Source organism: Heterodontus francisci, chromosome 1, assembly GCF_036365525.1.
Source record: "Heterodontus francisci isolate sHetFra1 chromosome 1, sHetFra1.hap1, whole genome shotgun sequence".
Taxonomy (NCBI): domain Eukaryota; kingdom Metazoa; phylum Chordata; class Chondrichthyes; order Heterodontiformes; family Heterodontidae; genus Heterodontus; species Heterodontus francisci.
In genome coordinates, this window is record NC_090371.1 from 275,977,871 (window position 1) to 275,993,359 (window position 15,489).

The following is a 15,489-nucleotide window of genomic DNA, read 5'->3' on the forward strand; positions in this document are numbered from 1 at the left end:
TTGCTTGATGTATTAGCAATAACTATCAATCATTAACCTGTTTTAACCACTAATCCATTTTACAAAACAGTCAGGGACAAAAGAATAATGCACAATGTGATTGGCCAGGGCAATATCTCAGGATTCTTGACATTTACAATAATAACCCCCAATTTTTATTAGCAATAGGACTGTATCTGCATCTCAGAGCAACTATTGATCTTCATATACAAAAACACCTTGAAGGAAAGTTTACGCAAATCAATACCTTTTTTGAACAAGGATTTTTTTTGTCTTATTTTTCTTCAATTATAACAGCAACAGTGTGCATTTAAATGGGCTTTAAATTTGAAAATTCCTCACAGTACCTCATGGAAAAGGGGGGAAGCAAACAGCAATTGAGAAACAAATGGACCGCTGACTGGTTGGAAAGATGGGTTTTGAGAAGGAGCTATATAAATGCAAGTTGTTGTTATATCCCGTTTCCCATCACACACACACACCCTTTGACTCTGATCTTAGTGTATTCCCCACCTACCTTTCCTTATCATTAGTGACAAAGCCTTCAGGTTGGGAGAGGAGCAAGGGTTCAGAGGTTTATCGAGGGGGCCCCAGAGAGTTGGGGTGAGGTGTGCGATTTTCAGGCTCTCCTTGTCTACCCAAGACACTCATTTGCACCAAAAATATGAATGTGGCAAACTATAACAAGAATAACTTGCATTCATTTAGCGTCTTTAAATTGGAAAATGTCTCAAAGAACTTCATAGGAGTGGAATCAGACAAAAATTGACACCGAGCCAAAGAAGGAAATGTTAGCATAGGTGACCAAGGGCTTGGTCAAGGGTACTAAAGGAGAAGTGGAGAGGTTCAGGAAGGGAATTCCAGAGCTTTGGGCCGAGATGGGTGAAGGCACGGCCACCAATTGTAGGGACTGGGGGATGCACAAGAGTCCAGAGTTGAAGAAGCGCAGAGTTCTTGAAGAGTTGCAGGGCTGGATGAGGTTACAGAGCTAGGGAGGAGCAAGGCTATGGTGAGACTTGAACACGTCAACAAGAATTTTTAAATGCAGGCATTACTGGACAGGGAGACAATCTAGGTCAGTGAGCACAGGGGTGATGGGTGGAGAAGGTTGCAGAGATGAGGCGGGCATGGCTGTGGAGGGATTTGAAGATGAGGATTTGAAACTGAATACTTTGTTTGACTGAAAGCCAATGTAGGTTAGCGGAGACATGAGTGATGGACATGCAGGACTTAATGCGGGATAGGATAATAGTGGCTGAGTTTTGGACCAAGTTGAGTTTGACTAGGGTGGAGATAGTCATTATTAGATATCATACAATGATCAGAATGAATTTTACAACCAGAAAAAATACTATTCTGAGATTCCAAGTTTGGAAATTAATATTCCTGACTGACGATGGAGTTTATTAGTATTTTATGAACCCACCCTGTGCATGTTACAACAGATTATTTTCCTTTCCCTGCCTGCATGTCTTTTCATTTCATTACAGAAAAGGAATTCTAAGCAGCATACTTAAGAGAAACATATAATGAAATAAAAAGGTTAGTTGATATTTAATCCTTTCACAGATATAAATCTACTGATGCAAAATCCTTTCCAGGATAGCAGTCTTCTATACTTAGACTTGTGCTATATTTGTCGATGGTTCAGTCAACAGACTCACATTGGCGCAGCTTTCTATCAACAACTTTCATCGAACCGTTATATACAGAATTAACGTCAACTTAACCAAAAGCTGACTGCTCCAAAGGTTAGGCAGTGTTGGAGTTGTTTTTATCTGTGCCTGGCATTGCAAAAGAACAAAGTACAGAGATTAGCGACCAGTATGTGTTTGACTAAATTATAACCATGAGCAATCTCATGTTGCCTTTGTTTGTTATTTTAGGAGCAGTCTGGAATTGTTTTGTTGCTTTAGATGAATTTTAATAAGAAGCAATATTACATTTGCTGGGAGGATCTTATCTCATTTTAAATCAAAACAGGAGAAAATTCTGGAAATGTTCAGGAGGTCAGTTAGCAACTGCAGGGAGAATGGAGTTTGAGATCTGGACCCCCTCATCGGAACAGGGGCAAATTACAAATGGATGACAATTAATAAGGAATTGGGCATAGAGAAAACACACACACACGCGCTTGGTGTAAGGGGCTGTTCAACCCATCTCAGAGTCACCAAAAAAATACAGCCTTTAATAAGGCTCACTCAGGGTGGCCAAGTCAGAGCAAACCAGAACACTTAACCCATCCAACAGACTGCGTCAGCCCCAGCACCTTCCAAATGGCACCAGAGGTTTTACTACAATCTTAACTCTCTGCAATAAAAATGCTCACTCAAAATAGTACATAGAATTACATAGAGTATACAGCACAGAAATAGGCCACTTGGCTCAACCAGTCCATGAGCATCCTCCCAATTTTCCTCCTCCACCTCTATCAGCCTCTATTCCCACTTTCTTCATATGCTTATACAACCTTCCCTGAACTGCATCTATACTACTTGCCTCAAGCACTCCCTGTGGTAGCAAGTTCCACATTCCCGCCACTCTCTGAGTAAAGAAGTTTCTCCTGAATTCCGCATTGGTTTTCTTGGTGGCTATCTTACATTGATGACCTGTAGTTTTGCTCTTCCCACAAATGGAAACACTCTCAGTCTGTCTACTGTATCAAAACATTTCATAATTTTAAAGACCTCTACCAGGTCATTCCTCAGACTTGGTTTTTCAAGACAAAAGAGACCCAACTTGTTCATCCTTTCCAGATTAGTATAACCTCACATTCCTGGTGTTGTTCTTTTTGAACCCTCTCCAGTGCCTCTATATCCATTTTATAACATGGAGACCAGAGCTGTAAACAAAGAGTGGTCTAACCAAAGTTTGATACAAATTCAGCATAACATCTCTAAAGTTAAAATATAATTTAAAAGGGATGAAATTCCTCAATCCCGCTCCAGAGCAGGAATTGCGATTAACTAGTGACCTTCCCTCTTGACCCCACTGGAGTATACTGGGGTTAAGTCATTTCAATGAAGCTAAGAGGGTGCCTATGCCAGTCGGGGGTAGCTTTTTGAATGCTTGTTGGAGACTGGCAGGTGTTTAAACTGCTGTGGAGGGCTGGACCGATGCTCATCTAAGATTGACAGGTGTAAATCGGCTCTCTTTATAAGAGGGTGTGGTCTTGGGAGTGGGGGGAAAGGGGGCCCAGGCCTGAACCTTGGTCAGCAGGTGGAGGGGTAGGGGGAGAAGAGAAGCAGGAGCAGCAGGAAGCTCAATTCAGGCACCACCTTTGCTAATGTTAATTTGTTGAGCGAACAAACGGAATTTCCACCTCCTCTGTCCCAGCATGCCATTTAAGGAGCAGAAAGCAGACGTTTCCATGTCTGCTATAATTTCTCAACTCAGCCTGTCCTCTTCATCCCTTTTACACCAATTCAGCACCTTTATTTGATTTTTCTGGCCCTATCATCATTCTCCCCTTATTTCTCTCTCCCATCATATTCTTTTTCCTATTTAGAAGTTGGTTGAATTTCAGTTTTCGTTTTTTCCTACTTGATCAAACCAATTTTCTCCATAATTTTTCTTCCCTTGCTTAAAAAGCTGAGCTTCAAGCACTCCACTATTTGTTTCCAATTCTGCTTCCCCTTGGCCCCCACGGTAGGTTCTTCGCAACCTGCGAAACCTGGCGATCGCCATTGGATGAAGAATCCAGGAAAAATCAAATGCTCCAACATGAGCAATGAAACCTCTGACCAATACAACTGCATCAATGCAGGAAGACTGGCCAATCATGAGCAGCCCAGACAACAGAGAGTGAACAGAAACAAAGCTTCATTCATACAGTGCCTTTCACGTCTCGAAGCGCTTCACAGGAACAGTATCAAACAAAATTTGACACTGAGCCGCGTAAGGAGAAATTAGGACAGGTGACCAAAAGCTTGGTCAAAGAGATAGATTTTAAGGAGCATCTTAAAAGAGCTGAGAGGTAGAGAGGTTTAGTTAAGGGTTGATTGTAATGTTCAAAACATTATAGTTGGGAAATATGGGCAGTGACACTGCCATCTTTAATAAGCATTGATGGCTGAATAAATCTGTGATAATTAATTGAATAGAGCTATGCCTTAAATGGCAGCCATCCCTAATCATTTCCATCTACTCTTGTTTATCTTTGTATGAATTTGATAGTGTTTTTATCCTAAACAGCTGACATACACAGTGCCTAGATAACTGTAATGGGTTACCCGCTCCAATATCAACAGTCTCGGTACAAAGAGATTTGATCCTTTGTGTAAAGGCTGCTAATCTTCCACCAGATGATTATGATCGTCTTTAAGCTGAACTTTTGAGTGTATCACACTGCTGTCGAGCATGAGCCAGGAGGTCAAGGGGTGGGATGGGGAGATAGGGGGTGTTGTATCAAGTCAGTGCAACAGCGCGACTTAAGTTACTGGGGCGGTGTCATCGACCTGCTTTTGAACAATGAGAGGCAGAAACCTGCTCCTGTAGCAGGACACGAGGCCGCCTGCCCCTCAGTGGTCGAACACCCCAGCTTGCATTGCAGATGCTCGACACTGGGCCTCTGTCGATGTGACCCTCGAGAGACCTACAGAATTGGGCTGAGTAATTAAGTGGCCACTTTATCGCTGACATGCACTGGTGTGTACCGTGTACTGGAGACAATCACTGTGATAGCAAGGCACAGTTAAGTTTCAACGCTCGGAATGCCGTTCTGTTTTTAGTTTCCAGCTGCCGTGGTGCCTTTTAAATTACTGCAGTCACATAAATATACAAGCATTCAAGTTCCACTCCTTGCACTGGGAACTGTAAATATCAATCAGTTGCGGCCACCTGAAAGGTATGCACAAATGAATGGACAAGCACATAATGTACTTGCAAACGTGATTTAAAATAAGGCAGCAATCGGCAAGCCCCAACTTGCCCTTGGTGAGGTCAGTAAGGTGTACTGAATCTCTGTTGTGCAACTTTAGTTATAAAGTACATTCCAGAGAGGGTGGGGTGGGAAGGGCGACTGTAAAACAACTGGAATGTCAGTGCAGCAACAACTTGTATTCACCTAGTGCTCTTCATGTAAAAGAATGTTTTACAAATGGATAGGGGATTGGGCACCAAGACAAAGAGGCAGACATCAGCAGGGCTTTGACTGCCAGCCTGGTCGATAAGATGGGAGGGTGTTTTTTCAAAGGAGGAGAGAAGTGGATGGAAGGTTGGGTTTCAGAGAATAGGGGGATGTGGCAGGGAGTGAAATTGCCCAGTACCACTCGTGGATAATCCAGAAAAAGCCCCTGACAATGGAAAAATTATCCAAAAGTTGCATCCACTGCTTTGACTGCTGGTGCACTGTGGCTGCCATGTGTAATAGCTACAAATGCACCGCAGCAAACCGCCAAGGCTTCTTCGCCAGCTGCACCCAAACCCGTGACCTCCACCACATAGAAGGAGAAGGGCAGCGAGTACATAGGGACACCATCAACTCCAAGCCACACACCATCCTGACTTGGAAATATATTGTTGTTCCTTTATATTTGCAGGGTCAAAATCTTTGAACTCCCCAACATAACAGCACTATGGGTGTACTTACACCACACTAAGTGCAATGGTTCAAGAAGGCAGCTCATCACCACATTGCCAAGGGCAACTAGAGATGGGTGATAAATGCTGGCCTTGCCAACAGTACACACATCCCAAGAATGAATTTTTAAAAAAAGGTTTAGGAATTTCATAAAGGCTGCATATATCTAAGCAACAAATTTCCAATGCATTACTCAGTTTATTACTCAACCTGTTGCACTTTCACACAAGAGGCTGTTAGAGCTCTGAGGCAATTCTACAATCTAGGACTGCCAGAGGGGAACTGTAGTCAAAGGGTGGGTATCACAGGAAATCGCAAGCCCAAAGGTGTCATAAGTGCAGTATGGTGGGATCATCTTCCGCATGTTTGAAGGAAAAGGTACGGTCTCTGAATAGAAAAATAAATCTACACGCATATATAGTTGCTGTGACTTTTCCACCCAGAAGCCTAAACGATTCAAAGGTCAAAATTCCTATCCTGAACTGTAAATGTTGTTGGTAAAGACTGATATGTGATGACTAACCTGCTGTTTATCTCCAGTTCCTTTATACTGGATGTAAGCTCCTCAGACGACTCCATCTCCTCTCGGTTGACACTTTTGACGGGCAGGCTCCAGGTTGTTTCTGGAGTTCCGCTTGAGTACTCGGGCTGTGGCACGAGAAAAACCCCAGGGCTGCCTTCGGGCTTTGTCTTTTTGGTCTGAAAACAGGGAGACAATGTTTCTTAAAACACAATTCATGTTGTATCCTTACAGGCACCCTCTCTCCCCTCCTCCGAGACCATAGGTGAGGTGGTCAAAAATTCCTTTGATAATTCAACAGACCTTCAGGCAAAGACTTCTTTAAAGTCCTGATCAGGTTACCTCTGTGCAGTATGGCCAAGAAGCAGTACACAGCTGTTACATTTTACATGCTGGGAAAGAGTGTTATCTGGGCAGGTTTAACTGTGGCATGATCAGGAAACTATTTCTGGCCTATTTATTACAGAAAACATTTGGAATTTTGATCCAGTTTCTTGCCTGCTTATTCTACAATGGGTACATTAGGAACAGGAGTAGACAGTTTAGCTCCTCAGGGTTGCCCCACCAGACTATTGATCTCAGTGTTGAAAGCTCTGGGCCGAATGGCCTCCTTCTGTGCCATAAATTTTTCTATGTTACTCCCACTCTGCTGCTGAACATCCACAGTGACGTAGAGGGAATGCTGAGGATATTTACCCTCATATATCACAACAGGCATGAGAAATTTAATTCAAATAATTTGTGTATATAGGCCATTGGTACGACAATCCTGTTTTAGTACCAGATGGGGAACAAGGTGGGAGGTAGGGGGGTGGGGGGGGGGTTGTGTGGGTACGGTGGTGTGGTGTGCGGGACAGAGAAACACAAATTATAGTTGAAGTAGAGAATATCACAGCTGTACTGCGGGAGGACACCTCGGAGGGGTCATGCAGCGAGGCAATATGGGTAGAGCTCAGGAATAGGAAGGGTGCAGTCACGATGTTGGGGGTTTACTACAGGCCTCCCAAAAGCCAGTGGGAGGTGGAGGAACAGATATGGAGACAGATTTTGGAAAGATGTAAAAGTAACAGGGTTGTAGTGGTGGGTGATTTTAACTTCCCCTATATTGACTGGGACTCACTTAGTGCTAGGGGCTTGGATGGGCAGAATGGGCTTCTTGAAACAATATGTAGATAGTCAAGCTAGGGAAGGGGCCGTACTGGACCTGGTATTGGGGAATGAGCCCAGCCAAGTGGTCGAAGTCTCAGTAGGGGAGCATTTCGGGAACAGTGATCATAATTCCGTAAGTTTTAAGGTACTTGTGGATAAGGATAAGAGTAGTCCTCGAATGAACGTGCTAAATTGGAGGAAGGCTAATTATAACAATATTAGGCAGGAACTGAAGAATTTAGATTGGGGGCGGCTGTTTGAGGGTAAATCAACATCTGACATGTGGGAGTCTTTCAGACGTCAGTTGATTAGAATCCAGGACCAGCATGTTCCTGTGAGGAAGAAAGATAAGTTTGACAAGTTTCGGGAACCTTGGATAATGAGGGATATTGTGAGTCTAGTCAAAAAGAAAAAGGAAGCATTCGTAAGGGCTAGAAGGCTGGGAACAGACGAAGCCCTTGAGGAATATAAAGAAAGTAGGAAGGAACTTAAGCAAGGAGTCAGGAAGGCTAAAAGGGGTCATGAAAAGTCATTGGCAAACAGGATTAAGGAGAATCCCAAGGTTTTTTATACGTATATAACGAGCAAGAGGGTAACTAGGGAAAGGGTTGGCCCACTCAAGGACAGAGGAGGGAATCTATGCTTGGAGCCAGAGGAAATGGGCGAGGTACTAAATGAGTACTTTGCATCAGTATTCACCAAAGAGAAGGACTTGGTGGATGATGAGTCTAGGGAAGGGAGAGTAGATAGGCTGGGTCATGTTGTTTTCAAAAAGGAGGAGGTGTTGGGTGTCTTGCAAAGCATTAAGGTAGATAAGTCCCCAGGGCCTGATGGGATCTACCCCAGAATACTGAGGGAGGCAAGGGAGGAAATTGCTGGGGCCTTGACAGAAATCTTTGTATCCTCATTGGCTACAGGTAAGGTCCCAGAGGACTGGAGAATAGCCAATGTTGTTCCTTTGTTTAAGAAGGGTAGCAAGGATAATCCAGGAAATTATAGGCCGGTGAGCCTTATGTCAGTGGTAGGGAAATTATTAAAGAGGATTCTTCGGGACGGGATTTACTCCCATTTGGAAACAAATGAACCTATCAGCGAGAGGCAGCATGGTTTTGTGAAGGGGAGGTCTTGTCTCACTAACTTGATTGAGTTTTTTGAGGAAGTGACGAAGACGATTGATGAAGGAAGGGCAGTGGATGTTATCTATATGGACTTCAGTAAAGCCTTTGACAAGGTCCCTCATGGCAGACTGGTACAAAAGGTGAGATCACACGGGATCAGAGGTGAGCTGGCAAGATGGATACAGAACTGGCTCGGTCATAGAAGACAGAGGGTAGCAGTGGAAGGGTGCTTTTCTGAATGGAGGGCTGTGACTAGTGGTGTTCCACAGGGATCAGTGCTGGGACCTTTGCTGTTCGTAGTATATATAAATGATTTGGAGGAAAATGTAGCTGGTCTGATTAGTAAGTTTGCGGACGACACAAAGGTTGGTGGAGTTGCGGATAGTGATGAGAATTGTCAGAGGATACAGCAGGATATAGATCGGTTGGAGACTTGGGCGGAGAAATGGCAGATAGAGTTTAATCCAGACAAAAGTGAGGTAATGCATTTTGGAAGATCTAATACAGGTGGGAAGTATACAGTAAATGGTAGAACCCTTAGGAGTATTGACAGGCAGAGAGATCTGGGCGTACAGGTCCACAGGTCACTGAAAGTGGCAACGCATGTGAATAAGGTAGTCAAGAAGGCATACGGCATGCTTGCCTTCATCGGTCGGGGCATAGAGTATAAAAATTGGCAAGTCATGCTGCAGCTGTACAGAACCTGAGTTAGGCCACACTTAGAATATTGCGTGCAATTCTGGTCGCCACACTACCTGAAGGACGTGGAGGCTTTGGAGAGGGTACAGAGGAGGTTTACCAGCATGTTGCCTGGTCTGGAGGGCATTAGCTATGAGGAGAGGTTGGATAAACTCAGATTGTTTTCACTGGAACGACGGAGGCGGAGGGGCGACATGATAGAGGTTTACAAAGTTATGAGTGGCATGGACAGAGTGGATAGTCAGAAGCTTTTTCCCAGGGTGGAAGAGTCAGTTACTAGGGGACATAGGTTTAAGGTGCGAGGGCCAAAGTTTAGAGGGGATGTGCGAGGCAAGTTCTTTCCACAGAGGGTGGTGAGTGCCTGGAACTTGCTGCCGGGGGAGGTGGTGGAAGCAGGTACGATAGTGACGTTTAAGAGGCATCTTGACAAATACATGAATAGGATGGGAATAGAGGGATACGGTCCCCAGAAGTGCAGAAAGTTTTAGTTTGGACAGGCATCAAGATCGGCGCAGGCTTGGAGGGCTGTTTGGCCTGTTCCTGTGCTGTACTGTTCTTTGTTCTTTAGAGGCTAACAAGCAATGATCCCCCCAAGCTGCGTGTGCGTGCAACCACACAGCAATCTGGAATGCACTGCGCAGTGAAACAAACAGGCACGTGCAAACTGGAGAAGGACAGATTGGAGAAAATTCCAGCAGAATGTCAGTCATGTTCAACAAATATGAAGCTCATTTACTTGCATTGTTGCACACATACTTTAAGTGGCTTTTGTTGCAATGCAGATTATGTGGAACTGATGAATTAGCAGTTCAGTGACTTTTACGATGTAAACTGCCCAGGCACAAATAGGTAGAGCTCAAAGGAGTTTGTAGCCCGTCCCGTATAAAGAACATTTAGAGGGTACAATGGTGACAAGTAAATATTTATGGGCAGTTCACTGACTTTAATTTTCCTTGAAGCGACACTTTAAAAAATATTTGCAGTGACCGGTCCTGTGCATGCAGCTTGCAGAGGCTTCAATGTAACAAACACTGGTCAAGACAAGTTAACATTTTTGAGAAAAGAATCTCCCTGGAGCCTGTTCACTCCATTTAGACAATTAAAATATGCATTTACTTGACAAAACTTTTGTTCCAGTTTCTGTTCCACTATTTCCTGAAACACTTCTTTGTAGATGCTGGAACTAAAAAGGCAGCAGGTGAGGGTGTCCTGCGGACGGTGAACTCTACCTCCCCCTTGTCTTAGGGCCACAGGAATGGGAGTAGGCCATTCGGCCCCTTGTTCCACTTCTCAATCACATCATGGCTGCGAATTCTAGATTCCCACTACCCTTTGTGTGAGGAAATGCTTCTTGACTTCCCTCCTGAATAGCCGAGCTCGAATTTTGAGATTGTGCTCCCTTGTTCTTGATTACTCCACCAGAGGACAGTTTTTCTGTATCCGCCCCATCAAATTATGTTAACATTTTAAGCGCTACGATCGGATCGACCCCCTAATCTTCTACTGTCCAGGGAATAGAAGCCAATTTTATGTAACCTGTTCTCATAATTTAATCCTAAACCCCGGTATCATACTTGAAATGTTTTAGAAATAATCCTGATCTGACCCTCCTCCCAACACTTGTGTAAAAATAAAATGAACCGCACCCCACCATAACACGCATGCATGCAAAGATGTATACACGCGCACATGGATCTACACACGCATGGACACACACACATAGGCATACGCGCACACAGACAGACGCATGCACACACAGACATGCATGCACACATTGACGCATGCACGCACACACGATGCACACGCACGGAAATGCGCACACATTCCCGCCCCAACTTTTCCTGACAAGTTGTAAATAAATGAACAAGACCCCAGCAGGCATTAGCAATGAGCCTTTTTTTTCTTAAATATTTGCTTTTAAAATTTGAGTCCAGAGACTCCAGTCAGTAACTGAGTGTTCATGAGAGCTGTACTCTGTGTGAAACAGTCCAGGTACAATTCATCGTTCTAAATGGGATGGCACAAATCTGAAAATTCCAGGCTCCCTCTACATTACTCTGACAACACAATCCTCAAAAGCAGCACCATATACTCTTACAGTGGACAACAGGCCTGTTCTCTGGACTCATGCAGAATGAAGCCCACCAAATTAGAGGTTTCATTTCCCCCCCCACAGCAAACTGAAGTAAGAATATTTTAAATAAAAAGTGAAAACACTGACACACACTCAGCAGGTCAGGCTGTGCAGAGAGAAACAGAGTTAACATTTCTGGTCGATGACCTTTCATCAGAAACATCGGGGGAATTTTTACAGACCTGACGGGCAGGGAGCGGGGTGGGTCAGAAAGTTGTGGGGAAGCCGCAATTCGGGGTTTCTCCATACGCCATGTTCGTGACGTCACTGAACGGCTCCCCAGCTGAGGCCTGCCTGATTGACAGCTGATTGAGTGGGGTCCATCGGTGGGGTGGGGAGCCTCTTGAACCTGTTGAGCCTGTGTGGGGTTGGGCTGCCGATCCCAGAGGGGAGGTTTGGGGCCTGAGTTGGTGGGAGGCCTGGTGGTGGGTCGGGGGTGGGGGGGAATCAGTGACCTCAGGGAGGGACGGCGTTGCGTGGGCCCACTCAGGCAGGCTTCTCTGGCAGGCATCGAGATCCAGGAGGTAGATGTGAGGGTACTTAACTCCTCAATCCACCAAGTCCTCCCTTCAGTGAAGCTGCCAGGTTCCCCAATGCTCGGGAAAGCTGGCCAACAGCTGTTAAACCTGAAAACCAGCGTGATATCATATTAAAAATGCCAACCTGCCTCTACGGAGTGGGTTGTCCACTGCCCACCTTCCAGCCTCAGTTATAGGCTGGAAATGGGTGAATTGGAAATTGGTATGGGGAAGGAAACAGGTTTCTTGGACTTTAAACCTCTGTTTATTCCATTTCCCTCTCCGCAGGTGCTGCCTGACCTGACGAGTGTTTTCCAGCACTTTCTCTTTTTATTTCTTTGTCTTGGAAGAATATTTTAAGTTCACCATAACTCATAGGCAGTGAAATTGGTATTTGACAGTCGTGCGAGACGGGTGCAGATTGAATCGGCAGACCATGACAACTTTTCTTCTTTATTAACTGAAATCGAGAGCGGTGTTTAACGGCACTGCTGATTCACTGTGAGCCCATTTCAAGCTACTAGAGTCATTATTATTATAAAGTCATTATGGCACAGAAGGAGGCCATTCGGCCAACGAGTCCGTACTGGTGCAGCCCAACTTCACCCTCTTGAACTTGCACCCAAAATACAAACATGTTTTCCTGTAAACTACACCATCATTTTGTTTTGCAAAGTATTCTTGTTGAATACAGTTGCCAACTCTTGGTTGGACGTGTGTTCTTGGAGGTTTCATCGCATGACCTCCTGCCTCACCCAGACTTTCTCCCTCTCCACCATCTCCAGTATTTTTATAACTAATAAACAACGTGTTCGAAGAATATGGGGGAAAAGCCCTCTCTTTTTGAACAATTTATCTCCTGTGTCTCATGCAGCTTTTAATTCCCAGAGATAAACCTGGAGAACTGAAGCTCCTACTTGTGAGCTACTTAATGGCCTTTCCAAGTCTTGCAGCAGTGCATTGTGAAGATTCTTAACAGCTTAGTTTTTGATTTGGTCCAGTTATTAAAAAATCGCCATCATTCACGAAAGTTATCAGTTCATACACCAGAGGAGGCTATTCATCCCATCATGTTTGTACCAGCTCTTTGAAAGAGCTATTCAATTCATCCAACTCTCCTGCTCTCTCCCCCCAGCCCTGCAAATATTTACTCCTTAACCATAAATCCCATTCCCTTTCGTGAGCAACTGCCTTCAACCACTCTTTCAGGCAGTGCATTCCAGATCTTGCTGAGTTAAAAAAAAATCTCACCCCCTTTTTGATCCTTATCTGTGTCCTCTGATTACCTGATCTCCTGCCAGTGGAAACAGTTTGTCAGGCCTCAAGGAATTAAGAGTTGTGATGTTATCAAGCGGCTACCTTTGCTTCCTGTGCCAGGGCTGTGTCCAAACCTCATCCTTTCGAGCAGACGAGGATCTCTGGGTGAGAGCCTGCTTCCCTATCTGGGGACACCACCCAGCTCCTTAACCTGACTCAGAGCTGGGCAAGCGTGTTAATAGTTCCAAACGGCAACTATGGTGCACATCCAACTGAACGCAGGGAAATTAAACCTGTGCCAACTGGCCTTCCCACTCTCTATTTGTTCCATTAACAGGCTATTGTATTTGAAAGGCACAGCCCTCTTGTTTACAGTTAAGCTGCGCTCGATCCACTCAGCAATCTTTGTTGTTCGTATCCGGTCAGTATCGGGGGGAAAAAAGTATATAACAAATCAGCAGAGCTAAAACAAAAAAAAAAGTTTGTGCCATTTAAGTAGTATTTACTAAGCGTATCTCTTTCCTTAAGTGGACAATAACAATTGTGTGATTGCAAGATAAAGGGGGATTGATGCTTCCTGTGATGGCACTGTGCCGAATATAAATGAGGACTACTTAAGTTTCACTTTAATTATTATTAATAGTTGACTGCCCTAGACTCTTCACAGAAGGTACGGAGAAAAATTCAACATGGGGTGGGGGGCTGGGGGGTGGGGGGTGGGGGCAGCACGACAAAATGGGCGATAGCATTTTAAGCCCCGCCCAATGTTTAGGCGGGTTGTAAAATGGACTACCAATTCCCGAGTCGAATTTCACATATACATGAAAAGTATCTGCTGAGCGGAGAGAGTGGAACTGGGACAAAGCTTGGTTAGGATCTTTCTACAATCACTGCTGATCAATTTCAGCCTGAATGGGTTTTCTAAGTTTGATCCCACTAAACTGTGGCTGCTCCTTTGGGAACACTTCCATTGTACCAGCTTTAATCGCTAAAAGCAAAATAACCTTTGTGTTGAAATATTCTAAAATGGTGGTACAAATGCTGCGTGTCTGACTAAAGAAAGATTTGCATTTATATAGCACCTTTCACAACCTCAGGACATTCCAAAGCACTTTACAGCCAATGAAGTACTCTTGAGGTATGGTAAATGTTGTAATAGGAAATGTAGCGGCCTACTCACACATACTGAGCTCCTAAGAACAGCAATGTGATAATGATCAAATTAAGATGTGGGTTGACGGATAAATACTGGGTAGGACACTGGAAGAACACTGTTGCTCTTCCTCAAATAATGCCATGGAATCTTTAACATCCACCTGAGAGGGCAGTGGGGCCTTAGTAACGTCTTATCCAAAAGACGGCTCCTCCGACAGTACAGCACTCTCTCGGTACTGCACTGGAAGTGTCAGCCTGGATTATGTGCTCAGATCCTGGAGTGGAACTTGAACCCACAGCCTTCTGACTCAGAGACAAGAGAGCTGACACAGCTGAGGCAAATTTATTAATGCATTTCTTGTAGGTGTCATTTCAAAGTGCATAGTGTTACCAAGGTATTGTTATTTAACGTTCAATAGGATCTACCCAAAAGATCTTTCTGCTTTACAGCTGTGGACTGACCTGCTGTGTAATTCTGGCATTTGTCATGTAATTTTTCTTTTGAATTCCTACATGAGAAAAGTGACTATACTTCAAAAAAGTACTTCATTGGCTGTAAAGCACTTTGGAACTTCCTGAGGTGGTGAAAGGTGCTGTATAAAATGCAAGCCTTTATTTCTTTTTGGATTTAGTAATAAATCTGTTTAAATTTATTTACTGCCCCAATCCATCCACCTTTACACAGCCTCTGAGTCACAACATTGTAGGTTCAAATCCTACTCCAGGACTTGAGCACAATATACTCCAGTGCTGTACTGAGGGAGTGCTGCATTGTTGGAGGTATTGTCTTTCAGATGAGACATTAAGTCGAGGCCGCAATTGCTTTTTCAGATGAACGTAGAAGATCACAAGGCACTATTCTGAAGAAGAGCAGGGACGTTCTGCACAATTTCCTGACCAATATTTATCCCTCAATCAACATTACAAAAACAGATTATTTGGTTGACATCTCATTGCTGTTAGTGCAATATCTATGTGCCAACTGGCTACTCCATTTAATACATTACAACAGTGACTATATTTCAAAAAGTACGTCATTGGCAGTAAAGCACTTCGAGACGTCCGGTGGTCGTGAAAGGTGCTATATAAATGTAAGTCTCTCTTTTACAAACACTGACCTATCAGTTATATATTTTACTGGGTAACAAGTAGCAAGAGGAGGAAGATGACTGTCCAAATCTTCCAGGCCCCCGATTGAATAGCATAACGTTAGCTGACGTACTCACCTTTAACTGGTGGGCTGGCCAATTGAGGTGCTGACAAGGGGGAACCAGGAAATAACAGGGAGAAAACAGAAAATACCTTCCACAGGTGGATAAACACTGTCAACAACACAAAGAAAATGGGAACATAGTGAT

At 44.1% G+C, this 15,489-nt stretch overlaps 1 protein-coding gene across 5 annotated transcripts in view; it reads right to left on the reverse strand.

Annotated features, from left to right (window-relative positions):
* The window catches only part of fam13a (family with sequence similarity 13 member A), a 256,398-nt gene that overhangs the window by 92,108 nt on the left and 148,801 nt on the right, over positions 1–15,489 (reverse strand). For all 5 annotated transcript variants that reach the window (XM_068045839.1, XM_068045833.1, XM_068045834.1 and 2 more), the window contains one exon: positions 6,105–6,280. In XM_068045839.1, the coding sequence (XP_067901940.1) occupies positions 6,105–6,280 (176 nt within the window). The remainder of the gene's footprint in view (positions 1–6,104; positions 6,281–15,489) is intronic.